The sequence below is a fragment of the Anolis sagrei genome, chromosome Y (assembly GCF_037176765.1).
Source record: "Anolis sagrei isolate rAnoSag1 chromosome Y, rAnoSag1.mat, whole genome shotgun sequence".
Lineage (NCBI taxonomy): Eukaryota > Metazoa > Chordata > Lepidosauria > Squamata > Dactyloidae > Anolis > Anolis sagrei.
Window position 1 is genome coordinate 15,311,433 of NC_090035.1, and position 27,146 is coordinate 15,338,578.

Consider the following 27,146-nt stretch of genomic DNA (forward strand, 5'->3'; position numbering starts at 1 on the left):
CGCCTAGAATTCTCCTCAGGCTGAGCGAGAGCGATGGAGCTGGGCTGGTTTTCGTCCTGGCTGCCCTCGAGGCCGCTGCCCCCCATCGCCGCGCGGTTCGGCATGCCTGGCTACGTGGTCGAGGCGCCTTGGAGGCGTGCTCGGCGGCGGCGCTGGGTCGGGCTTGGGAAGCGGTGCCTAGCCGGCGGCGCGGCCTTTGGGGCCTTTGGGGCAGGGCTGGTGCTGCTCCTCCTCCTCCTCCTCCTCGGCCTGCTCCTCCCCCTCTGGGGCCTCTCCCTCCTCGTCCTGGCGGGCGGCGGGGCCGGAGCCTGGCAGGTCGCCAAGAAGATCAAAGGCCAGGCGCCGGGGTGAGCGGCCCGCCCTTTCCCGGACTCCATTTCCCAGAAGCCCTCCGGGAATTGGAGTCCAAGACAGTTCTGAAGGAAACCAAACTTGGAATTCTGGGAGTTGAAGTCCAAAGCACCTGGAAGGCTCAATTTTAGTGGATTCCTTCGAATACAAAACTCCAACTGACAAAATATAACTGCAGTTCCATGGCTGCGCTCCTCCCCCCTCCCAGATCCTTAAAGGCACAGGCAATAAACTATAGCTTCTGGAACAGGATATGTATATGTATGTAGTTCTATCTTTCTATCCAACTAGCTAGCTTTCTGTCTTCCTTCCTAACTGAATCCTCGAGTTGGAAGGGATCCCAAAGGGCATCCAATTCAACCCTATGTATGTATTAGGCCTGTTCAATACATGGCTCTAAATCAGGGGTCCACAAACTTTTTAAACAGAGGGCCAGGTCACAGTTCCTCAAACTGTTGAAGGGCCGGATTATAATTTGAAAAAAAACATGAATGAATTCCTATGTATACCACATATCTTATTTGTAGTGCAAAAATCACTTTAAAACAGTACAATAATTAAAATGAAGAACAATTTAACTAATATAAACTCATTAGTATCTCAATGGGAAGTGTGGACCTGCTTTTGGCTCATGAGATAGGATTATTGTTGTTGTGTGCTTTCAAGTCGTTTCAGACTTAGGTTGACCCTGAGTGAGGGCCGGGTAAATTACCTTGGAGGGCCGTATCTGGCCCCCGGGCCTTAGTTTGAGGACCCCTGCTCTAAATGGTTCTAAAGGACTTACAAAACTAAAGTTCTGGTGGTGAAAATTTCCGAACTCTAACAAAACTCTCAAAATTTCATTATAAATGGCAGTTCCTAATTGGTTCTATCATAAAAATCGCCAATAATGAAATAATAATTAAATTTTGAAAGAGTTCTAAAATTTTCACCACCAGAACTTTGGTTTTGTAAGTACTTTAGAACCATTTAGAACCCTGCATTAATAAATAAATAATAATAATAATAATCCTTTATTTATACCCCGCTAAAATCTCCCGAAGGACTCGGTGCGGCTTACAAGAGGCCGAGGCCCAATACATCAGTAAAACAACAGCATAACAAATACAACAATAAACTCATAAAACAAAGCAATAAACATTAAAACAATGGCAATACACATTAGACAATAACACCACTACACATTTAAAAACTAAGGCTGGGCCAAATGTAATGATTAAAATTTTTAAAAATGCTGGACATGACCAGGTGAAATGGATAGGTTTTTGGAGATAAGTGCAGTATGCAGACAATCTTAAATCTCTAGTAAAGTGCATTTGGGACATGATGCTTGGAGTTATCTATTCTGGGAAGGCACAGGCCTAATATGTATGTATCTTTTTTTTTATTTATGACATTTATATGCCGCCCTTCTCACCCTAAAGGGGACTCAGAGCAGCTTATAAGATATATGTACATACAATCTATATAAATAAAAATTAGTTTTGTTTGTGGGATTGACATAACTAAAAAACCACAGGGCGAATTGACACCAAATTTGGACACAGTGCACCTTTCAGGCCAATGAGTGACTATCACTCATAAAAACATTGAAAAACACAGTGGAAGAGACTTAAAAGCCAAAAAAAATAAATAATATACTACAATGCATGCGCAAAATCACATATATACACAAACACACATATAGACACACACATATACGCATATACACAGACAAAACATACACAGAATATACACAAACACATATATACTCATATACACAAATATATACACACACATATACGCATATACACACACACATATATACTCATACACAAATATACACACATAAATGCGTATATACACACACAAAACACATACACAATATACAGAAATATATATATATATATATATACACAAATATATACACGCACATATATGCATATATACACACACAATACACATATACACAGAAAGGGAGAAGGAAGGTGGGAAAAAAGAGGGAAAGAAGGAGAGAAGGAAAGAAAGGTAGAGAAGGAAGGAGAGAAGGAAATAAAAAAGTGAAATAAGGAAGGAATGAGAGAGGGAAGGATAGAACCAAAGAGCAAAGGAAGAGGGGAAAGACACAGATAGAGAAGGAAGAAAGAAGAAGGAAAAGAAAAAGAAGGAAGGAAAGAGAGAAAGAGGGAGGGAAGATTGGCCACAGCAATGAGTGGCGGGTACAGTTAGTCTATATAAATAAAAATGTAATGTTCGTATGTGGGATTAACATGACTCAAAAACCACTAGGCGAATTGACACCAAATTTGGACACAATAAACCTATTAGGCCAATGAGTGACCATCACCCATTAACACACACACACACACCCAAAAGCAGCAGAAAGGTCTTAACAACCCCAAAAAGCTAAATGACAATACAGATGTAGATACCCGGCTTACTAACCGTGGAGCTCTTGCTCTGCAGGGAGAAGGGATGAACCTCTCTCAAGCCCAACTCTTTTCCAGCCTATGTCTAGAGCGAAGGAATGAAGGAGAAAAAAGGGGAAGGAAAGAGGAAAAGAAAGAGGGAATGAAGGAAAAAAGCAGAGAAGCAAGCAAGGAATGAAAGAGGTAGAGAACTAAGGAAGGAGAGAATAAGGGAGGAAAAGAAAAAGGGGTATGCAGGAAAGAGGTAGAGAAGAAAGGAAGGAGGGAAGGAAAGAAAAAAGAGAAGGAAGAAAAGAGAGAGGGACGGAAGGAAAGATAAACAGAGGGAGGGAAGGAAGGAAGGAAAGAGAGAAGAAAGGATGGAACCAAAGAGCAAAGGAAGGAAGGAGGTAGAGAAGGAAGAAAGGAGAAGGGAAAGAGGAAGGGAAAGAAAAGGGGGAAGGAAGGAAGGAAGGAGAGAAAGAAAGAAAAGGAGAGAAAGGGAAGGTTGGCCACAGCAACGCGTGGCAGGTACAGCTAGTGTATTACATTATTAACATAGTGCAATATCAGTATTATATATTACTATATTGTACTACACCATTATATTGTAATATTATTAGTAATATTACATGTAATATCAAATATATAATGATAATATTGTATTATTATTAGAAGTATTATATTGTCTTACATTATAATATTATAAATATTATATGTACATACAATATATTATTTATTTACGACATTTATATACCGCCCTTCTCACGCCGAAGGGGACTCAGAGCGGTTTACAAGATATATATACATACAATATATTATTAGCATAGTACAATATCAGTATTAGCGTAACAGAGTCCTTGTGACCCTGGAGAAGGTAGGTAGTGGTAGGCTCCTTGGCAGTCCCCCTGGTCCTAAGGTCCTGCTGATTAATGCCAGATCCGTTAATGGTAAGACTGCGGCCATCCAGGACTTGATCCTGGATGAGAGGGCGGATCTGGCATGCATCACCGAGACCTGGCTGGACGAGCTGGGGGGAGTAAATCTCTCTCAGCTGTGCCCACCAGGTTTCGGAGTGCATCAGCAGGCCAGACAAGGGGGGCGGGGAGGAGGGGTCGCAGTAGTCTTTCGGCAATCCATCGCCGTGATCAGATGCGCTGTTCCGCAGGCTTCTGGGTTCGAGTGTGTCCATTTGAAAGTGGGGAGCCGTGACAGTGTGGGGTTCCTGCTGGTGTACCGCCCACCCCGCGACCCAGCAGCCTCCCTGTCTGAGCTAGCGGAGGTGGTCTCCAATTCGGCCTTGGCTTCCCAGCGCCTTGTGGTGTTGGGAGATTTTAACATCCACGCTGAGACCACCCTATCTGCCGCAGCTCAGGACTTTATGGCCACCATGACGGCCATAGGACTGTCACAAATAATATCCGGTCCCACTCATCAAGCTGGACATACTCTTGACCTTGTTTTCGTGGCGGACAACGAAATGATTAGAGTGGAAGATCAAAACATCCTTCCGGTGTCATGGTCTGATCATTATCTGATCACTTTTAGACTTGCTGCGACTCTTAACCTCCGCAGGGGTGGAGGACAGATTAAAATGGTCCGCCCCAGGAGACTGATGGATCCGGATGGATTCCTGAGGAATCTTGGGGTTCTTCCTGCCTTGGAGCCTGGCGATTCTATTGACGCCTTGGTAACTCTCTATAATGGGGAGATGTCCAGGGCGCTAGATATGATCGCACCCGAACGCCCCATCTCGTTGCGTCGTGACAGGCCATCTCCCTGGTTCACCGGGGAGCTGACTGTGATGAAGCATACGAGAAGGGGGCTAGAGCGCAAATGGAGGAAATCTCGGGACGTCTCTGATCGAGCACGGGCTAAAGTCTCTCTTAAGACATACTCCGTGGCAATACGGGCGGCCAGGAAATCATTCACGATCACCCGTATAGCGTCTGCAGCAAACAGATCATCGGAGCTGTTTCGGGTCGTGGGGGAACTCCTCCACCCACCTGTGGTGGAGGAGCTCACTGATGACCCAGCAGCTCGGTGTCGCGATTTCGCACACCATTTTGCAGATAAAGTCGCTCAGATACGTCTCGAGCTCGACTCCACTTCCATCGCAGTGCCAGAGGAGGTGACGGAGGCACCTGCTTGTCCATCTTTGTGGGATTCTTTTAGGCTTGTTCTTCCTGAAACTGTAGAGGAGGTTCTTGGGGCTGTGAGGGCGACCACCTCACCTCTAGACCCATGCCCATCTTGGCTCATTAAATCAGCCAGGGAGGGGTTGGTTGATTGGTTTGTGTTGATTATCAATGCATCGTTGGAGCAAGGGATTTTTCCATCTAACCTGAAACAGGCTGTGGTTCGTCCACTTCTCAAAAAAGCTTCCCTTGACTCCACGGTGCTGAGTAATTACAGGCCAATCTCCAACCTCCCTTTTCTGGGTAAGGTGCTGGAGCGGGTGGCCCCCTTCTGCTCCAGAGCTTTTTAGACGATACCAACTACCTAGATCGGTCACAGTCTGGTTTCAGGCCTGGTCATGGCACCGAGACAGCCTTGGTCGCCTTGGTGGATGACCTCCGCAGAGAGCTGGACAGGGGGAGTGTGACTCTGCTGGTTCTCTTGGACATCTCAGCGGCTTTCGATACCATCGATCATGGTATCCTTCTGGGTCGTCTCTCTGGGATGGGCCTTGGGGGCACGGTTTTGTCGTGGCTCCGGTCCTTCCTGGAGGGACGCACCCAGATGGTGAAGCTGGGAGACGCCTGCTCTGACCCCTGGCCTTTGACCTGTGGGGTCCCGCAAGGCTCTATCTTGTCGCCCATGCTCTTCAACATCTACATGAAACCGCTGGGAGAGGTCATCCGGAGTTTTGGAGTTGGGTGCCATCTTTATGCGGATGACACACAACTCTACTACTCCTTTCCACCTAATTCCAAGGAGGCTTCTCGGGTGCTGGACGAGTGCCTGGCCGCTGTGTCGATCTGGATGAGGAAGAACAAGCTGAAGATCAATCCCGACAAGACAGAGGTCCTCCTGGTCGATCGTAAACCGGATCGGGGTATAGGGTGGCAACCTGTGTTGGACGGGGTTACACTCCCCCTGAAGCCACAGGTCCGCAGTTTGGGTGTCCTCCTGGATTCTTCGCTTACACTTGAGGCTCAGGTGTCGGCGGTATCCGGGAGGGCCTTTGCACAACTGAGACTTGTGCGCCAGCTGCGACCGTACCTCGTGAAGGCAGATCTGGCCGGGGTGGTCCACGCCTTGGTCACCTCTAGAATGGACTACTGCAATGCGCTCTACGTGGGGCTGCCCTTGAAGACGGCGCGGAAACTTCAATTGGTCCAGCGGGCAGCAGCCAGGATGTTAACCGGGGCCCATTATCAAGAGAGGTCTACCCCTCTGTTTAAGGAGCTCCACTGGCTGCCATTTATTTTCCAAGCCCAATTCAAGGTGCAGGTGCTCACCTACAAAGCCCTGAACGGTTTGGGACCACCCTACCTGCGTGACCGCATCTCCATCTACGAACCCACACGCTCACTCCGATCATCTGGGGAGGCCCTGCTCGTGATCCCACCCACGTCGCAAGCGCGTTTGGTGGGGACACGGGACAGGGCCTTCTCTGTGGCGGCCCCCCGACTTTGGAATGCCCTTCCAAAAGATCTCCGACAGGCCCCTACTTTAGCAGTTTTCAGAAGGAACCTAAAAACCTGGCTGTTCCGATGTGCCTTCCCAGATTAGGAATTTCCCCCTTCCCAAGTCCTAGAAGCACTTTAGCACAACCGATGTTACTGCACACCGCACCTTTTAATTCATGTTCCTCCAGCCATCTCAGCATTTTAACCCCTGTACCCCATTGCGCCGGCCGAACCAGTTTTAATTGTGTCCTGAGGTAGTTGTTGTTGTTATTTTGCTTGATTGTGTTATGTTCTATTGTATTGTGTTTTGAGGCTCTGGCCTGTGTACGCCGCATCGAGTCCTGCGGGAGATGCTAGCGAGGTACAAATAAAGTTAATAAATAAATAAATAATAAATATTATATATTACTATATTGTACTATACCATAATATTGTAATATTATTAGTAATATTACATGTAATATAAATATATATAATTATAATATCATATTAGTAGTAGTAGTAGTATATGTATATACAATATATTATATTACATTATATTATTCTATATTATTAGCATGGCACAGGAGACAAGGTGGAATGGTCCCCCGGCCCCTCTCTTCACTCTGGCACAGTGCAACGGTTGGTGCTGGGGGGAAGGGTCCCCAAATGATGACATATGCAGGAGACAAGATGGAACTGTCCCCTGCCCTTCCCACTCTCCACTGTGGCCCAGAGCGGCAGTTGGTGTTGGGAAGGGGTCCCCAACTGATGACATATGCAGGAGACAAGATGGAACTGTCCCCTGGCCCCCTTCTTATTATAATTATTATTCAGATAAATAAAGATTATCATTATAATTAGCAATTAGTAATTTTAATATAATTATTATTCTAATTATATTCTAATTATTATAATTATTCGTATAAATAAAGATGATCATAATGATAATGATAACTGAACAATAAACAATCAAAAACACATTAGTTAAGACACAGTTCAAACACAAGCCAAATACCCGAGTGCATCTATAAAACAAAGACCTCATCCACATTAAGGGGATGTTACTAATAATTTTCAAAGGCCTATCTACCTATCTTTCTGTCTATCTATTCATATATCTGTCTCTCTGTCTATCTATATATCTATTCAGCTAGCTGTCTGTCTGTCTGTCTGTCTCATTGACTCCTAGAGTGAGAAGGGACCCCAAAGGTCATCCAGTCCAACTCTATGTATGTATGTATCTCTGTCTGTCTGTCGATCTATCTACTCAGCTATCTATCTATCTATCTATCTATCTATCTACTAGCTGTACCCGCCACACGTTACTGTGGCCAACCTTCTCTCCCTCTTTTTCTCCTTCCTTCCCTCTTTCCTTCCTTTCCTCTTTTTCTTTCCCCATCTCTCTTCTTTCTTCCATCTCTACCTGTTTCTTTCCTTCCTTCCTTTGCTCTTTGGTTATATACTTCCTTCCTTCCCTATCTTTTGTTCCTTCTCTCCTTCCTTCCCTCTCTTTTTCCTTTCACTTTTTTATTTCCTTTTCTCCTTCCTTGCTTCTCTTTCTTTCTTTCCTTCTTTCCCTCCCTGCTTCTCTCCTTCCTTCCTTCCCTCTTTCCCTCCTTCTCTCGTTACTTCTTGACTGTTCCTTCCATTTAATGTTGTATTTATATCTTACATAGAAAGAAAGAAAGAAAGGAAGGAAGGAAGAAGGAAGGAAGGAGGGACATGAAGGAAGGAAAAAGGAAGGGAGGGAGGGAAAGAAGGGAAGGAAGGAAAAGAAAGAAGGAGGGACAGGGAGGGAGGGAGGAGAAGGAAGGAAGGAAGGAAGGAAGGAAGGAGGGAAAGAAAGGAGGGAAAGAAAGGAGGGAGGGAGGGAAGGAAATGAAGAAAGGAAAAGAAGAAGGAAAGGGAGGGAGGGAGGGAGGAAAAGAAGGAAAGGAAGAAGGAAGAAGGGACAGGAAGGAAGGGAAGGAGGGAAAGAAGGAAAGGAAGGAGAAGGAAAGAAGAAAAGGAAAGGAAGGAAGGAAAGGGAGCAAAGAAGGAAGGGATGGAGAGAAGGAAGGTCTTTCATTCAAGCACCGTGGACCTTCCCCACCCCCTCCTCCTCCTCCTCCCCCTCCTCCCCCCCCCCTTCTTCCTTACTGCTGTTGGCACTCAGCCGCCCTTTCCTCTTCCAACAGGGAAAGGAGGAGGAGACTGCCCTTCTGACAGGAGGGAAAGAGAAGGGGCTGCATGCGGCAAGCCTCCACCTCCACTCCACTCGCTTGTGTGTGTGTGTGGGGGGGGGGGGGCGTGCACGTGCGCCTGGCTTTAACAGCTGGCTGTTTCCCCTCGAGGAGGAGGGGGCGTGGCCATGGGTCTCTGTAGACATGCAGTTTCTCCTTTGTGGACATGCAGTTTAGAAATCCTTTCTGCTTTTGGTTTTCGTTGTTTTTTGAGTGGAGAACATACATTGGGCTGTTAGGGACATAGTGTCCAAATTTGGTGTCAACTGCCCCAGTGGTTTCTGAGTTCTGTGAATAGCACAAACGAGCATTACATTTTTATTTATATAGATGTATCAAGGAGCTCCCACTGACACAATGGGTTAAACCCCTGTGCTGGCAGGACTGCTGACCTAAAGGTCGACAGTTAGAATCTGGGCAGCAGGGTGAGCTACCTTCTGTCAGCTCCAGCTTCTCATGCAGGGACACGAGAGAAACCTTCCATAGAATTGTAACACATCTGAGTGTCCCCTGGGCGACGTCCTTACAGGCAGCCAATTCTATCACACCAGAAGTGACGTGCGGTTTCTTAAGTCACTCCAGACATGAAATTTGATGGTGCCTCATGAGACCCTGTTGGGGGCCATAGGGCTGGCCCCTGACCACCTGCTGCTGCTGCTTCTTCCTTCTGTGTCCCCTTCCTTAACTCCTTCCCTCTTTCTCAGGAACCCTCCGAACCCTCTGTGGGCCCCTCCTCAAAGGACCCCTTTGAGGGATGAATCCAGGACTTGCAATTGGGGCAGCAGCCAGGTCCTCTTCGGCCAATCAAGATCCTGTATGTGAGTCTCCTCCGCAGGGCAATCAAAGCCCTCCTGACAGATGGTCATCCAGCCTCGTAGACATTAGGAAAGCCCTGATCAAAGCCTTCTCGACATAAGGCCACAGGACTTCCCGAGACTCCCAAGAAAGCAGTGTGCTTGACCCTCTCATGCAGCTCCTTTCTTCTGCCCCTTTCCAGGCACATGGCGTACTATCTGTCCTACATCCAGAACGACTACCAGCAGAACAGTATGATCACAAGTGCCTACAAATGGGACCGCTACCAGACTCACATGGGCTACTCTTCCTCCTCCGCCTTGTAAGTCTCCTCCACCGGGCAGCCTCTCCCTCCGCTCCTTGGCCCCTGGGGTCTGGCTTCTTACCTGGTGGGCAAAGGCAAGAGACCAAACCCCTTCTTAAACTGCAAAGAATGGGTGACACCTTGCTTGACAACAGTCCATGTGAAAAAGATCTTGCAGCAGCTCCAAAGGCCAATGGGATTCTTTTCTTGCCCCTTTGGCTACCTCCACTGACCTCTGACTTCTTCCTGTGTGGCCTTCCCTCCTGTCCCTTATCAATGGAAATGAGGCCAATCCCCTTCTTAAAAGGCAAAGATGCAGAATGGGTGACACCTGGCTCGACAACAATCCGTGTGAAAAATATTGGAGCTGAACATGAGTCCCAACAGAGTTTTGCGCCGCACCAAACTTGGCACAATAAGAAACCGTTATAAATGGGTCCCCCAAAGGCCATCCAGTCCAATTCCCTTCTTTCTGCCCAACGGGAAAAAAACCATCAAAGCCCTTCTGACAGATGGTGATCCAGCCTCATAGACATTAGTGCAGGCATGGACAAACTTGGGTCCTCCCTCCAGGTTCTTCCAGAAGAGCTTCTGGCAGAGCAGGATGCCCTCAGGTTCCTATGGATGGGACAGCAACCAGGGCCTCTATGGTTGCTGTTACTTCTCCTCCTTGTAAGTTTCCTCCGCTGGGCAGCCTCCCCCTCCACTCCTTGGCCCCTAGGGTCTGGCATCTTACTTGGGTGAAGACGAGAGGCCAATCCCTTTCTTAAACTGCAAAGAAACAGAATGGGTGACACCTGGCTCGACACAGTCCATGTGAAAACGATCTTGGAGCTGAACATAAACCAAGGGTGTGATGCAACAGCTCCAAAGGCCAATAGGATTCTTTTCCTGTCCCTTTGGCCACCTCCACTGACTGCAGACTTCTCCCTTTGTGGCCTTCCCTCCTGCCCCTTATCAATGGAAATGAGGCCATCCTCCTTCTGAAAATGCAAAGATACAAAATGGGTGACTCCTGGCTCGACAACAGTCCATGTGAAAGAGATCTTGGAGCTGAACGTGAGCCCAGAGTGTGAGGCAGCAAGTCCAAAGGCCAATGGGATTCCTTTTCCTTCCCCTTTGCATTAACCACAGGGCCACCTTCTCGCCGAACCTTGTGGGGGAAGCGGTCACCTCGCCCTCCCAGATAGGCTTTAGAGGGAGCAGGGGCCTCCTGGAGGACTTCAATGCTGTCATGCCTGAGCGCCGCAGTGTGCCCTGGACCAGCTCGGCCACAAGCCACCTCTTGGGCCACCCGCCCTCCTCTCCCTCATAAGTCTCCTATCATATTGGTAGCCATGGTAGATCAGTCCCCACAAACCCCTCCAGTAGGTTCAGTTGGTCATAGGGGTTATGTGTGCCAAGTTTGGTCTAGGTCCATCCTCAGTGATGCTCACAGTGTCTCTGGTTGTAAGTGAACTACAACTCCCAAAAATGAAGGTCAGTTCCCCCCAAAGCCCTCCTGTATTTGAAAGGTTAGAGGTTCAAAATCCAGGAGTGGGGTGAGCACCTGCTATTAGACCCAGCTTCTGCTAACTTAGCAGTTCGAAAACATGGAAACATGATTAGATGAGTAGTACTGCTTCTGTGGGAAGATTTTTTTCTTAATTTTTTTTATTGATTTATCACATTTATTACATACTATTGCATTTTGTACATCAACCTTTTTAACATGTTGTTTTATTGTTTTGCTTTGATAATTCCCCTCCTTTTCTCTTTTTTCCTTTTTTTCACCACAGTGCTCCCCTCCACCCATCTCAAGCCACCATTCTTACATTTCATCTGTCCAAAATTTCATTTCTTCTTGTGACGGTAATTTTCCTTCCTTATTTTTTAATCCATTTACCACAAATCTTCCCCATACAGCATCAAAATCGCTTTGTTTCCATGTACCTTTTTTAATCTTTAATATACATGTCAATTTATCATTTGTTGCTATTTTCCATGCTTCCTTATACCACTCCTCTATTTGTACATTCATTTCTTTTTTCCAATTCCTTGCTATGAGCAGTCTTGCTATAGTTAATAAGTTTGTTATCGCTTCTTTATCCTCCTTTTTCACTGTGGGAAGATAAGGGCACTCCATGCAGTCTTGACAGTGGCCACATGGCCTCGGAGGTGTCTACGGACAATGCCGGCTCTTCGGCTTATAAATGGAGGTCCCAGAGTTGGACCGACTAGGTTTAATGTCAGGGGGAACTTTTACCTTTACTTATGTATATCTATACGTGTCTTCTTTTGTGGCTTTCCCCCTCTGATTCCACTTTGCAGGGATTCAAGGACCACTTTGCCAGCAAACTGCACGGTGGAAACAAACACCTTGGGCTCCTGGAACAGCTGGGTCCAGAAGGACTTTACTCCCACCGTGGCCCAGAGGCACTGGGAAGCCAAGTTCCACAACTCTCCCTACTTCTCCTCCTCCACCACCACCTCCACCTCTTCTCTGTGAGTCTCCCTCCGGGACCTGAAGAAGGGATTGGGAAGGGAAGGGATGAAAGGAGGGAGGGAAGAAAGGAAGAAAAGGAAGGTGTGTGGCAAAAAGCAGGAGAAGAAGGAAGGAAAGAAAAAGAGGAAAGGAAGCAGTGAAGAGAAAGGAAGAAAGGATGAAGGGAGGGAAGGAAAGAAGGGAAGAAAGAAAAGAGAGGGAGAATGGGTGGAATGAAGAGAGAGAAGAGGAAGAAAAGGCACTAAGAGAGAGGGAAGGAAAAGAAAAGAGGGGAAAGAAAGAAAGAGTAGATGAATAGGTACTGCTTTTGTGGGAAGGTAAGGGCGCTCCATGCAGTCATGCCAGTGGCCACATGGCCTCAGAGGTGTCTATGGAAAACGCCGGCTCTTCGGCTTAGAAATGGAGATCCTGACTAGGCTTAATGTTAGGGGAAACTTTTACCTTTACTTATATATATACCTATATGGTTCTTCCTGTGTGGCCTTCCCCCTCTGATTCCACTTTGCAGGGGTTCAAGGACCACTTCGCCAGCACACTGCATGGTGGAAACAAACATCCCGGGCTCCTGGATCAGCTGGGTCATGAAGGACTTCACTCCCACTGTGGCCCAGAGGCACTGGGAGGCTGCTGACTCTCCCTACTTCAACTCTTCCTCCTCCTCTTCCTCTCTGTGAGTCTCTCTCCGGGGCCTGAAGAAGGGATTGGAGAGGGGAGGGAAGGGAAGGGAAGGAATGAAAGGAAGAGAAGGAAGGAAGGAAGATGTGTGACAAAAAGCAGGGGAAGAAGGAAGTAGAAGAAGAAAGGAAGCTGTGCTGTCGCACGCTGGGCCTGTACATTAGACCGTACACAGGACATAAATTCTCTGTGCCCAACGGGACGCCGGGGCTGCCTCAGAATAAAGGCCCTTAGATTCCCCCAAACAGAGTCTTTAGAATGCTTAAAGTAAGTCCAACAAAGTTCTTTTATTAAGGAACAAACAGGAACAAACAGGTACTTTAACGGTTTTCTTTACAGTCTATAGGCTCTTTCAATCTTGTCCACTAGGAACAGGCACTGTCTCCTTAACTGTAGCTAACCGATGGGGAAATCCTAGCTTCTAATCTGGGCAGTCTGTACTTGCCTCTGTTGACGTGGAGCCCCTGCACCCGGTACCAACTGCGTCTGGCTTCCGCGAGTGACTTGCCTCAACAGAGCTTTGTAGACCTCCAGGGAAAAAGAAGGAGTTCAGGTTGCTGTGATGGCCGGCTGGAGTCCCTCAGCCAAGCTGTGGCTGTATGTCTCCTGGCCAAGCCGTAGGGCTGTATAACCCCGGCCAAGCTGTAAAAGACGAAGCTTTTCTACAGGAGCCACTTCGTTCTATGTCCTGTGCGCAAGGCTTCTCTGTGGGAACTAACTCAAAATGGCTTTTTTCCCTCCAAAACTCAAAAAGGGGCGGGATCAGGGAACCTAACTATAACTGGCAGGTGGCTTACCCTATAAATGTAAATTATAACAGGAAACCCCCTGCTACAAATCCCAAGCATGGGATTGCACACAAACATGCAAACACAGCAAATAAATCTGTAGCTCCTGGAACAGCTGTTCCAGAACACTCCTGGCCTAGATTTCTCAATGATGAGAAATCTACACTATAATAAACGGACCAAAACATCGTGAGTCAAATTCTTATACTTTAGAAACATAGCATTTAAAGTCTTTCTATACAAACCAATCATACGTTCCCACACACACCCCATGTGAGACGCATGCAGTACATTAAACAATCATGAAACCTTTTCTGTACTCAAATACCTATTGACACTGGGGTCCTATCTGGGGGCACTTTTAACTTAGGGATGGTGGCATCAGATGGAGCAATCTCGGCCCTGGCCCTAACAAAACCCAAAGAGCAAGAACTAGAGCCTTTTTGTCTGGCATAAGCCACAGCTGTGATAGCTTTCTCCAAAGCGTCGCAAAAGACATGGAGTTCGGTGTGCAAGCTCTGTAAAGGGCTCCTGGCCGTGAGTTGGCGTGGGATGCTCAGATGGTGTAAATCTTGAGCCTGAACGATTTGCTGTTTGGTCTTGGGATCACGCTGTATCTTGCGTCTCAAAGACGGCAGTCTCTTCTTTGCTACCTGTCTGTTGGGAGGCAGGGTAAGCCAGTCTGCTTTGAAGGGCAAAGGGGCGATCCAATTCCCTTCCTCGCTGAGAGTGACCTCGGAGTTCATGATGTTCAGGAACTCTTGTTCATCTCGGGAGAGCGCAGTGTTCTCGTCGTCCTGGGATACATCGCAGATGGATGAAAACTCAGATGAAACTCCTTGGCAGCAAACAGAAATGTGGCTGAGGCAACTCTGCATGAGGGTGACTCTGCCACAGCTGAGGGTGTTTGGCTGATCTGGACACAGAGAAGACGGAGGATGCATTTTGTCGACACATACAGGCCCCTGTATGGTCCATCCTAATGGAGTCTTCTGTGCCAAAGGTGCACCAGGAGGACCTCTCTTTTCAGCTCGGATGCTCATCAAGCTGGGGCAGTTGGATCCAATGAGCAGGACTATGTCGATACCCAGCTCAAAGGGTGGAATGAGGTCCTGTAGTCCTTTTAGGTGGGGATGCGCTTGCATCATCTCTCTGGTAGCAATCTGGTCCTTATTGCGTGGGATGGACGCACACTCAATAAGGTCAGGTAACTCAAAACAAATGTCTTTGCCACATGGCGAAATGATAAATCTAGACGCAACGCGGCCCTGTCTTCGTTGTTTGCCTGTACAAGTGGAAATACAATAGTCAATAGTCTTTGCCTGCCCCTTAAAGATCTTGAAGAAGTCAGGGGTGGCCAGGGAACCGTCGCTTTGGTTGTCAAGGGCCACGTACATTTTCTTCTTCATCCAAGGCTTGCTGGCAGGAAAAACCTCTGCCAAACAAATAGGGTGGCAAATCCTAGTCTTCTTTGGGCTGCCGCACAACTGTGTGCAGGCCACAGAGGGTGCCTCAGTGCCCGATGAAGGTCCAGCTGAATCTTCTGTGGAGCGTTGACTGGTGGTCCCGCTCTTGACCTTGGAGGGCACGAAATCCTTGTCATGCATGGCTGAGCAATGCTTTTCGGATTGGCACACCTCACACTTTACCTTTTCTTTGCATGACTTTGACTGGTGGGGAGTTGCACCGCAGCACCTGAAGCAGATCCTGGACTTTTTGAGGATCTCGACCTTGTCTGCGTGAGGCTTCTTGGCAAACTCCCTGCAGTCGGCCAAACTGTGGGGCTTTGCATGCAGTGGGCACAAAACATCCTCGGGCGTCATCTTGGTGTCAGCTGGAGATGAGTTGGTCTCCGTGGACTTGACGGCGATGCTTCTCTCGGTGCCACTGTCCTTTGCAGGTTTCCGGGCTCTTTGATGTGCCTATCCGACCTTGGAGTCCCATAAAGAGTTGGAAATCCCGTCTGTGGGTCGTTGAACTGCATGGCAGCATTTGTGACGAAGTCCACAAGATTGGTGAACGGTGGGTAGACCTGATGGTTGGCCTGCTTGAATCTGAAGACTTTTCTGCCCCACTCTTCTTGTAAGGAGAATGGCAGCTTCTGGATGATGGCAGTTTGGGACAAGTGTTGGTCCAGGCAGGCAAACCCTGGAAGATGTGGGTTTCCCTTGGCAGACTGAAGCTCAGTCAATAAGTCTGACAAGTCCCAAAGCTGTTCAAAGTCTTTTGGTTTGAGCACTGGGAACTTATGAAGTCTGTCCATCAGTGAGGCTTCAATTTGGGTGCTGGTCCCGTAGCGCTGATCAAGCCTTCTCCATGCAGTGTCCAAAGCTCTATCTGGTTGGTCGATGAGAGCCGAGAAAATCCTTCTCACCTGCTGAGCCGATACTGGACCAAGCCAGGCGATCAAAAGAGTCAATTGTTCCTCAGAGGAGAGTCTTAAACTCTGAATGGCTCGCTGAAAAGTCTTTTTCCAAAGTAGGAAATCTTCTGGCCGGTCAGAGAATTTCTCCACACCTTTGTCCCTCAAATCTTTTCTTGGTTTTCCTAAACAAAGACTCAAGCTGCAACTGAGGAGTCTGAAGGAACGGAAGGGGTGTTTGGTCAGGGGTAAAGGTGAAGTTCTTCTGAAATGTCGAAGGTCCATTCCAAGGAACACCTGTAGCCTCAGGAATGGGCGACACTCTGATTTCTGGGCTAGGCTTTGGTACCTGAGTTGATGGCTGTGGGCTCCTGGCCCTGAATTGCTCGACCAGCCTGTGTGGCGCGATGTCACTGTCCGCATGCACCAGGTTGCCATCTTGGAAACCAACGTGGGCTGGCAGAAGAGGCGTGGTTGGAGGTGTTGGCAAACGTTTGACATTTTCTTGAGACAATTCTCCTTGCAGCGCCTTTGCCAAGATGTTGGCACGGACCCTCTTCTGTGCTGCCTCCTGCTGGATGCGCGACAACTTTAGCTTCGCCTCTAACTCGGCTTGCGCCTGCTTCTGCTTTGTCTCTAACTCTAGTTGAGCCCGCTCGAAGTTCAGGCCTAGGTCTGCCGCTGCTGCCTCAGCTTCAGCTTCAAGAATTTTTTGCTGCAATTCCATCCGCTTGGCTTCTTTGTTGTAAAGGGCAGTCATCGATGAAGAGCTGCTTCTGGAGACAGACGATCCTGACATGGAGCCATGTCTGCTGCTATGCTTCCTGCTGGTGTGGCTGTGCTTGCTTTGGCCAGAAGCACCTCCCTGACTGCTCTGCACACTTAAAGCCTTTGGGGAATGCTTAAGCGGCTCTGGGATCACGCTGCCAACGGGCGAAGCTTGACCATCTTTGTCCCTTCTGGGGGAGGGATTAAAGTCAGCTGCATAAAACAAATGAGCATAGCTAGCCTCCCTAGTCTTAACACGGTTCAAAAACTGGATTGCCCTACAATCTGCATCCTGGTTATTTATTCTACTAAGCAACTGAGTGATGTCATCAACTAAAACTCTCCACTTATTAATCAAAATCTTAAGCTCTGCCTCAATGTCCTGGGATTTCTCCAAATCCTCAGAACGCTGGCTGTCGAGGTCAACAATAGAAAGCCATACACTTTCAAGCTTATCTGTAAGCAAAGATTCCTGCTGTAAAAGCGCATATAAGGCTTTGTGCGATGGGTGTCTAGAACCCTGGGAACGGAGGCTATAAGCTTTACCTTCAGACTTTGGGGAACCTGAGATGCCAGCCATGACAGCAAATTGCCCACACAGTATAGAAATGCAATCACAATAACAAATAATGTCAGTATAGTAATAATCCAGTCAATAGAGCAGTGCAATATGTCAATGCAATTACAAAGCAGTCAGTGTAAGAATGCAGATATAACAGATAAAACAAGCAATATATCAAAGCAATAATGCGCACACACAAATGGCTTATCACTTTAAAGCAATGCAGTTAGGACAGAGCAAGCAATTCAATCAATGCAGTTGCAAACACACTCAAAACCTTATAACTTTAAAGCAGAGAATAAACACAGCAGATGCAATAATTCAGATGCACATTGAACTCTTGCTGAAAGGCTGCAAAAAGCCAAAGGCGATTGCAAAAAACCCTTTCCAGGAATCTGGAAGCCAAGCACCAAAGGCTTCTGCAGAGCTGAGCTTCAAAAAGGGCGGGAAAAGCTTGCTCCTGCTGGAAACTGTAGCAGGACCTAGCAGAGCTTGCTATGTAGATACTTTAGAAAGGACGAGAAGAATGTTGCAATTCCATGCAGACCTGCAATGCAAAAACTGGAGGAGAAATGTAGCAACTTGCAAACTGAGTAGATCTTTAAAATGGTGGGATGAGAGCTGAAGCAAAGAAGGAGGCTGCCAGCCCCTCCCTTCTGGTCTTCCAAAATGGCCGAAAATGAAGAGACGCAGACAGATGGGCTCCTCTTCAAGATGGCCGAAACTCCTCAGACACACAGATGGATGGATCCAGGTAATGAAGACTTGAAATGGCTTGTACAGGCTTCTTAAACACTGTTCTGTAGCTGTAAAGTCTTTTTCTCTATTCCCGGGTAGCAGAAGCCACCAGCTCCGTCTTTTACTGTGCTGTCGCACGCTGGGCCTGTACATTAGACCGTACACAGGACATAAATTCTCTGTGCCCAACGGGACGCCGGGGCTGCCTCAGAATAAAGGCCCTTAGATTCCCCCAAACAGAGTCTTTAGAATGCTTAAAGTAAGTCCAACAAAGTTCTTTTATTAAGGAACAAACAGGAACAAACAGGTACTTTAACGGTTTTCTTTACAGTCTATAGGCTCTTTCAATCTTGTCCACTAGGAACAGGCACTGTCTCCTTAACTGTAGCTAACCGATGGGGAAATCCTAGTTTCTAATCTGGGCAGTCTGTACTTGCCTCTGTTGACGTGGAGCCCCTGCACCCGGTACCAACTGCGTCTGGCTTCCGCGAGTGACTTGCCTCAACAGAGCTTTGTAGACCTCCAGGGAAAAAGAAGGAGTTCAGGTTGCTGTGATGGCCGGCTGGAGTCCCTCAGCCAAGCTGTGGCTGTATGTCTCCTGGCCAAGCCGTAGGGCTGTATAACCCAGGCCAAGCTGTAAAAGACGAAGCTTTTCTACAGGAGCCACTTCGTTCTATGTCCTGTGCGCAAGGCTTCTCTGTGGGAACTAACTCAAAATGGCTTTTTTCCCTCCAAAACTCAAAAAGGGGCGGGATCAGGGAACCTAACTATAACTGGCAGGTGGCTTACCCTATAAATGTAAATTATAACAGGAAACCCCCTGCTACAAATCCCAAGCATGGGATTGCACACAAACATGCAAACACAGCAAATAAATCTGTAGCTCCTGGAACAGCTGTTCCAGAACAGAAGCAGTAAAAAGAAAGGAAGAAAGGAAGAAGGAAGGAAAGAAAAAAGAGAAGGAAGAGGAGAAAGGAAAGGAAGAAGGAACAAAGGGAGGGAAGGAAAGACAGGAAGAGAAAGAAGGAATAAAAGGAAAGTGTGACAAAAATCAGGAGAAAATGGAAGGAAAGAAAAAGGGAAGGGGAGAAAGTAAGGGAGGGAAGAAAGGAAGAGAAAGCGGAAAAGGAAGGTGTGTGACAAAAAACAGGAGAGGAAAGAAAAGGAAGGAAGCAAAGAAGAGAAGAAAAAGACGAAGGGAGGGAAGGAAAGAAGAGAAGGAATGAAGAGTAAAGAGTGGAAGATATGGGACAGAAAGGCCTTTTGTAAGCCACTCTGAGTCCCCCTTAGGGGGTTGAGAAGGGCGGGGTAGAAGCACTCCAAATAAATAAATAAAATAAAGGGAAGGAAGAGAAAAGAGGGAGAATGTATTATGAGAGAAAGCAAGGTAAGGAAAAAAAAGAGAGAGGAGAGGAAAGGAAGAAAGGGATAAAGTGGAAAAGAAGAGGAAGAAAAGAGGGACAAGATGTATGAGGGAAAGAAAGGATGAACTGAGACGGAGGAGGTGTATGAGGGAAAGGAAGGGAGGAAAGGAAGAAAAGGAAGGGAAGGGGAAGAGGAGCAGGGAAACCCAGGCTTCCGCCTTTCAGCTCTACTTCCTGTCTCCTTCCGGTCAGTTTGGACCAAAGGTCTTCTCGTTTGACACTGACTCCCGCCGAGAGCCCCACTCCGGATCCATGTGCGAGGGAGATGGTGGTCCAGGCTCTCCAGGAAAAGGAGAGGCCAGAGAAGAGGAAAGCAGAGGGAACGGATCTGGAGCTTAATCACTACGGAAGGGAAAAGAGGAGGTGAGAAGGAGCCAATATCTGTGTCAAGAAAGATTGCATAGAATCCTAGAGCCTTCCCGACAGATGCCCATCCCGCCTCTGCTTGAAAAATTCCAGAGAAGGAGACACCACCAGACTCCCAGGCAGTGGTATTTTCCACTGTCTTATTGTTTAGATGGTCTTCCTTTTTATGGCACCATAAAAGGAATTCCAGAAAAATGTCAGCGATCAAAGGAAGGGGGAAGTCTGTGATCAAGGGCTCTTTGACATAGAGAATGGAGTGAGAGCACCTCCCGGTGGCCAGAATTCAGCACAACCTCCAGGACGCCGAAGTTGGGAAAATGCGAACATAATACCTCTATCTGTTTATTTATTTACACCATTTAAATTCTGCCCTTCTCACCCCGAAGGGGACTCAGGGCAGATCACAGAACACATACACAGCCAACATTCAACGCCATTGAACGGACAGGACAGACAACAGATAGAGGTATATGTCAGTATTTTTTGCAAATTCGGCATCCTGGAGGTTATGCTCGAGTCAAGCACTGAAAGGGTTAAATGGATGCAGTGACTCAGAGAAACTGCAGTTCAATATAAGCAGGTGTGCCTATTGTTTAGTAACGCCTCAGTTTGTGAGAGCTCTCAGTGTGAGAGAAGCCTCTCTGTGTGAGAAAACACCTCAGTGGGAGAAGTGTGAAGTAGGCCTCAGAGTGTGAGATAGGCCTAGATATGAGAAGGCCTCGTGTGGGAAGCTTCAGCGTGAAGGCTGAACTTTATTTGTGTCAAGAGTCTGCTATTTCGTTTTTTTTATGGCGCTGTAAGATACCTCCCTGCCTAATTTCTCTACTCACAGCTGTTTTCAAACTGCTTATTTCAGTGTTTCTCAACCTGGGGGTTGGGACCCTTGCGGGATGATGAGGGGGGTTACAGAGGGGTCGCGAAAGACCATCAGAAAACATATTTCTGATGATCTTAGGAGCTCCTTTGGCAGAGAAGGCTGAGGATCTCTCTGCCTATCCTTCTCTTCCTTTTTGGAAACAGATGGCGAAACCTCCCACCAAAAGCCCTCCTGCACTGTGATTGGCTGGCCTCTCAGCCGAGGAGAGGGCTGTTTCTGAGACTCCAAGCAGGGAGGGGAGAGCAGGTGTGCTTGGCACATGGCAGTATGGTGCGTGGGAGAGCATGCAAGGCTGGAGGGAGGCTCAGGCCAGGGAGTCCCTTCAAGGCATGGGGGTTTTGTGTGGGAAGTTTGGTTCAATTCCATCATTGGTGGAGTTTGGAGTGCTCTTGGATTGTAAGTGAACTATAAATCCCAACAACTACAACTCCAAAATATCAAGGTCTTATTTCCCCCCAAACTCCACCAGTCTTTGCATTTGGGCATATTGCCAAGTTTGGTCCAGATCCATCATTGTTTGAATCCATAGTGCTCTCTGGATGTAGGTGAACTACAACTCCAAAACTCAAGGTCAATGCCCATATAACCCTTCCTGTATTTTCTGTTGGTCATGGGAGTTCTGTGTGCCAACTTTGGTTCAATTCCATCATTGGCAGATTACTCTTTGATTGTAGGATAAATATAAATCCCATCAACTACAACTTCCAAATGACAAAATCAATACCACCCCCCACCCCCCCACTCCACCAGTATTCAAATTTGGGCATTTTGAGTATTTGTGCCAAATTTGGTCCAGTGAATGAAAATACATTTGCATGTTAGATATTTGCATGACAATTCATAACAGTTTCAAAATTAGAGTTAGGAAGTAGCAACAAAAATCATTTTATGGTTGGGGGTCGCCACAACATGAGGAACTGCATTAAGAGGTCGCGGCATTAGTTATGAAGGAATGTGATGGATGGATGAATGAAATTGTGTCATGTGGTCGTACGACATTATTTCTAGTGTCATGTGATCTCTTCCAAATCCTATTATTCTATTATTCCTCACAGTCGCTATGAGAGTGCAGAAAGTGGGTCCAGTCAAGTCCCGGCGTCCGGTGGAGCCCCGGCATCCATTGTGCCCCAGTGAGTGCCAAGCATTGTGGGGACTTTGTGGCAAAATTGTGGGGGGAGGGGTCTCTGTTGAGAGACGAGGCCAATGCTCTCCCTCCTCCCCCTTCTTTCCTAGGCCTGGCACTCTGGACACCCTCCCTGGCCACAAGAGAGCCTTCAAGAGGAAACACTGCTCTTCTCCATTGTCAACCAGCTCCACCGAGAGCATCTCTTATGGGATCCCCCAGATATTCAAGGCCAAGGTGGGTGGTACTTCGTGTCAAAACTGTTTGTTTGGCTGTTAATGGAGTTCATTTATACCTAGGACAAAAAATATCTGGCCTTTTTGTTATAAGTCCTGTCAGAAATAGTAAAAATTAACTAGCTGTGTTAATTTTTCCAAACACGTGAGTCAAGCACTGAAAGGATTAAATGGATGCAAAGAAGCTGTAGTTCAATATAAGCAGATGTGCCTGTTGCTTAATAACGCATCAGACTGTGAGAGAAAATTGCTGGAAGAAACATTAACAACCTCAGATATGCAGATGACACCACTCTGATGGCCGAAAGTGAGGAGGAGCTGAGGAGCCTTCTAATCAAGGTGAAAGAAGAAAGTGCAAAGCTGGGTTGCAGCTAAACATCAAAAAAACCAAGATTATGGCAACAAGAATGATTGACAACTGGAAAATAGAGGGAGAAAATGTGGAGGCCGTGACAGACTTTGCATTTCTGGGCGCAAAGATTACTGCAGATGCAGACTGTGGCCAGGAGATCAGAAGACGCTTCCTTCTTGGGAGGAGAGCAATGTCCAGTCTCGATAAAATAGTGAAGAGTAGAGACATCAGACTGGCAACAAAGATCCGCCTAGTCAAAGCCATGGTATTCCCTGTAGTAACCTACGGATGTGAGAGCTGGACCTTAGGGAAGGCTGAGCGAAGGAAGATCGATGCTTTTGAACTGTGGTGTTGGAGGAAAGTGCTGAGAGTGCCTTGGACTGCAAGAAGATCCAACCAATCCATCCTCCAGGAAATAAAGCCTGGCTGCTCATTGGAGGGAAGGATAGTAGAGGCAAAGATGAAGTACTTTGGCCACATCATGAGGAGACAGCAAAGCCTAGAGAAGACAATCATGCTGGGGAAAGTGGAAGGCAAAAGGAAGAGGGGCCGACCAAGGGCAAGATGGATGGATGGCATCCTTGAAGTGACTGGACTGGCCTTGAAGGAGCTGGGGGTGGTGACAGCCGACAGGGAGCTCTGGTGTGGGCTGGTCCATGAGGTCACGAAGAGTCGGAGACGACTGAACGAATGAACAACAACAACTGTGAGAGAAGCCTCTCTGTGTGAGAGAATGCCTCAGTGGGAGAATAGGCCTCAGAATGTGAAGTAGGCCTCAGTGTGCGGTAGGTCTCAATATGAGAAGGCCTGGTGTGATAAGCTCCAGTGTGAAGGCTGAACTTTATTTGTGTTATGGAAACCTTGTTGTTGTAAACAGCGCAACTGTATTATATAACTACAAAGAAAAGAGATGTAACATTGGTCTGTGTTTTTGTTTCTGTTCTTTTTCTCACTTTGGGCTACTGGTGCTGGGTCACACTGCTGCTGATAAGTTACTCTGCTGTATATTTATGGGGAGGGTCTTTTGTTAATAAGCCCACTTGTCCAACAAGGACTTTTAAAAATCTCCTTTTGGGGGTCTTGGTTGTAATTGCAAATGCAATGCCTGCTGGCTTATTACCAGAAGGAGCCTATTGGATCAAGGGCTTCTTTGGGAGAATGCGAAGGGCCTCCTTTTGTTTTCTTTCTTCCAGGGGGGGAAGAAGACTCTGAAGAGCACACATGGGCAGGACAATTTGAGCAAAGAGCCGAGCTGTTCGCAGAGCAGTCACTTGTAAGTGCTGCATGTTAGGTGGGCGCTTTCTTTCTCCATTCCTGTTCTGATTGCTTTGAGGAGACTGGGAGGAAGAGGCTGTTCTCTGGAAGCAGAGCATGATAGTTTATGTTGCTCTCGCCTCATTGACGGGGGTTTATAGTGAGGGGGTGGGGGAAGAGCCTGCAGCCACCAACCCAACCCAACAGAGAGCTTCATTTTGCCTTCCTGCAGGGAGAATGGCCCCCACAGGACCATGCAGGTGAAAATGGGTAAGTTGGAGGCGCGGTAGGGAGGAAGGAGGCAGGTTTTTCCTTCTAGGAGTCTTTTCCCAGCCAAACCTGGCATCTTTTCCCAAGATGTTGTGGAGACGCCCCGCCAAGAAGCATCCAACCTCCAGGCCCCAGCCTTGTGCCCCGACAGCCCAAAGTGGATGAGTGTTTCCTTTGTCAGGATCAATCCAAACGAGCCATCAAAACTGGTGAGCCGTTCCTGTCCTCAAAGGCCCTCCCTCCACCGTGGTGCTGCCAGTTCCCTGGCTGGCATGATGGCCTTCTTTGGTGGGAGGAAGGAGGCCCTCACCTGCCTCTTTCTTGGCAGACTCCCGAACTAGAGGCACTTTCCGAAGCCATGAAGGTGCGTGCCGAGGCCGAGAAAGCAGCCAGACTGCAGCAGGAGGACCACAGTGTTTGCACGGAGCAGACAAGTCAGGGAGGAGCTCCTCCTTCCCCACAGCCAGGCCCGAGCTGGCCAGCGGGTGTGTCATTAATACTTTTATTCTGTTTTCAGTGAGACAGAGTATTAAGCACTTTAGCGCAGCAGGTTAATCCCCAGCTGCAGCTGCAGTAAATCTTGCCAGCCGAAAGGTTGACAGTTTGGAGCCGGGACAGGGTGAGCTCCCGTTGAGCAGCAGTCGACGGGGACGGAACAACGGGCAGAAGATGTCCAGGCAAGGGTGGTGATTCCAGACGGTTTGATGAAAGAGACATCTCTGCTTTGCCTTCCTCAAGGTCCGGATTCAATGCCTGTCGTATTTGGCTCGGGAGTCCCTTTGAGCCATGAAGAGTTGCTGCCCCCTGTGACTGAGACGGAGGTCGCCAGATCCGGCCTTCCTCAAGGTCCGGATCCGATGCCTGTCGTATTTGGCTCAGGAGTCCCTTTGAGCCATGAAGAGTTGCTGCCCCCTGTGACTGAGACGGAGGTCGCCAGATCCGGCCTTCCTCAAGGTCCGGATCCAATGCCTGTCATATTTGGCTCGGGAGTCCCTTTGAGCCATGAAGAGTTGCTGCCCCCTGTGACTGAGACGGAGGTCGCCACATCCGGCCTTCCTCAAGGTCCGGATCCGATGCCTGTCATATTTGGCTCGGGAGTCCCTTTGAGCCATGAAGAGTTGCTGCCCCCTGTGACTGAGATGGAGGTCGCCACATCCGGCCTTCCTCAAGGTCCGGATCCAATGCCTGTCATATTTGGCTCGGGAGTCCCTTTGAGCCATGAAGAGTTGCTGCCCCCTGTGACTGAGATGGAGGTCGCCACATCCGGCCTTCCTCAAGGTCCGGATCCGATGCCTGTCATTTTTGGCTCAGGAGTCCCTTTTAGCCATGAAGAATTGCTGCCCCCTGTGACTGAGATGGAGGTCGACGGGCCCAGCTCCTCGTCCGTTGCTGCTCCTCAGCTTCCTTCTCCAAGCGCCACCCCGAGCAGCGGCGGAGGGGGTTTCGTAGCTAAGACCCCCATCAAATATTCCCGCTCAGTGCTGCGTCCCGCCACCCTCGCCGCTCCCACTCCCAGTAATAGGCAGGCCCAACTGACCCCCAGTAGTGGGCCCCTTCAGACATCTGCCGGTCCCACCCAGGGGCCTGTGGAGTTGGGCAGCCCCTTTGGCTTTCCAGCCTCCGGATCCAGCACCAGCTCCTCGTCCGTTGCTGCTCCTCAGCTTCCTTCTCCAAGCGCCGCCCCGAGCAGCGGCGGAGGGGGTTTCGTAGCTAAGACCCCCATCAAATATTCCCGCTCAGTGCTGCGTCCCGCCACCCTCGCCGCTCCCACTCCCAGTAATAGGCAGGCCCAACTGACCCCCAGTAGTGGGCCCCTTCAGACATCTGCCGGTCCCACCCAGGGGCCTGTGGAGTTGGGCAGCCCCTTTGGCTTTCCAGCCTCCGGATCCAGCACCAGCTCCTCGTCCGTTGCTGCTCCTCAGCTTCCTTCTCCAAGTGCCGCCCCGAGCAGCGGCGGAGGGGGTTTCGTAGCTAAGACCCCCATCAAATATTCCCGCTCAGTGCTGCGTCCCGCCACCCTCGCCGCTCCCACTCCCAGTAATAGGCAGGCCCAACTGACCCCCAGTAGTGGGCCCCTTCAGACATCTGCCGGTCCCACCCAGGGGCCTGTGGAGTTGGGCAGCCCCTTTGGCTTTCCAGCCTCCGGATCCAGCACCAGCGGGGCCTTGCAGGCCGCATACAGCCTCCCCAGGCCCTCGGGCTCCTTTCACTTCTAGGTGGGCACCCCAACAGCTAGCGGAGGAAGGGCCTTGGGCAACTAAGCAGATTTGGAACCACCGATGGGTCCCTCCTGCCGCCTCTGATGAACCTGGTGGCAGCGCTCCCCAGGATGCCTCCTCTTTCTCTTCCTCCAGCGGCCTCAGCTTCAGCCTCACCTTCAGCATCCCAGACCCAGATGGCATTACAAGGTGGTGAGTCCTTGGTTATTCAGGCTGGAAGGGGGGGGGGGGTTGTAATTGTTGCCCGTCCAACACGACACTGGACACCTACAATACTAACAACAGGGACTCAAAGGGTGAAGGCAAGGAACTATTGGTTTTGGAGCGCCTGGTGGCGCTGTGGGTTAAACCGCTGAGCTGCTTAACTTGCTGACCGAAAGGTTGCAGGCTTGAATACGGGGAGTGGGGTGAGCTCCCACTGTAAGCCCCAGCTTCTGCCAACCTAGCAGTTTGAAAATATGCAAATGTGAGTAGATCAATGGGCACTGCTCCAGCAGGAAGATAATGGCGCTCCGTGCTGTCATGCCAGTGGCCATGTGACCTTGGAGGTGTTTACAGACAACGCTGGCTCTTCGGCTTAGAAATGGAGATGAGCGCCTGAGTCCCAGAATCGGACACAACTGGACTTAATGTCAGGGGGAAACCTTTTAGCTTTACCTACTAACTATTGGTTCAGAAATTGAATTGAAACGGCTTATCCAAACGTGGATCTCAACGGCAGGCACGTCTTGCTTCCAGTATTCCCTGGTAGTCCCTGATCTAAAGTGCCGCCCTTTCCTCAGGCCAAGGGGCAGACAAAATGACTGACCCAAACTCCCCCCTCATAGAACTAACATAAAAGTAACTACTCTGAAGAAGCCTGACAAAAGGAACTGGGACTTGAACATTTCCATCACATTATAGTTTTGCTTATAATTGATATAAACGCATCACTTACTGATTTATTCATCTATCCACCCTCTCTCTTTCAA

The 27,146-nt window shown here is 48.5% G+C and overlaps 2 protein-coding genes across 2 annotated transcripts in view; one reads left to right on the forward strand and one right to left on the reverse strand.

Moving 5' to 3' along the window:
• On the forward strand, positions 1 to 26,386 carry LOC137095084 (nuclear envelope pore membrane protein POM 121-like). Its single transcript, XM_067461304.1, has 12 exons — positions 1 to 347; positions 9,575 to 9,694; positions 11,987 to 12,160; positions 12,670 to 12,831; positions 19,671 to 19,841; positions 21,777 to 21,851; positions 21,955 to 22,081; positions 23,626 to 23,705; positions 23,919 to 23,956; positions 24,044 to 24,165; positions 24,285 to 24,441; positions 24,695 to 26,386. The coding sequence occupies exons 1-12, from the start codon at positions 34 to 36 to the stop codon at positions 26,170 to 26,172; spliced, it is 3,018 nt and encodes a 1,005-aa protein (XP_067317405.1). The 5' UTR covers positions 1 to 33; the 3' UTR covers positions 26,173 to 26,386.
• LOC132782028 (cytohesin-3) overlaps positions 1 to 27,146 on the reverse strand; it is a 148,147-nt gene that overhangs the window by 99,020 nt on the left and 21,981 nt on the right. The window lies entirely within an intron of this gene.

Coding starts and splice junctions, on each gene's coding strand:
- LOC137095084 (XM_067461304.1), top strand. CDS start 34: ATGGAGCTGGGCTGGTTTTCGTCCTGGCTGCCCTCGAGGCCGCTGCCC. Junction 22,082..23,625: donor CCCAGATATTCAAGGCCAAG/GTGGGTGGTACT, acceptor TCTTTCTTCCAG/GGGGGGAAGAAGACTCTGAA. Junction 24,166..24,284: donor CAAACGAGCCATCAAAACTG/GTGAGCCGTTCC, acceptor CTTTCTTGGCAG/ACTCCCGAACTAGAGGCACT.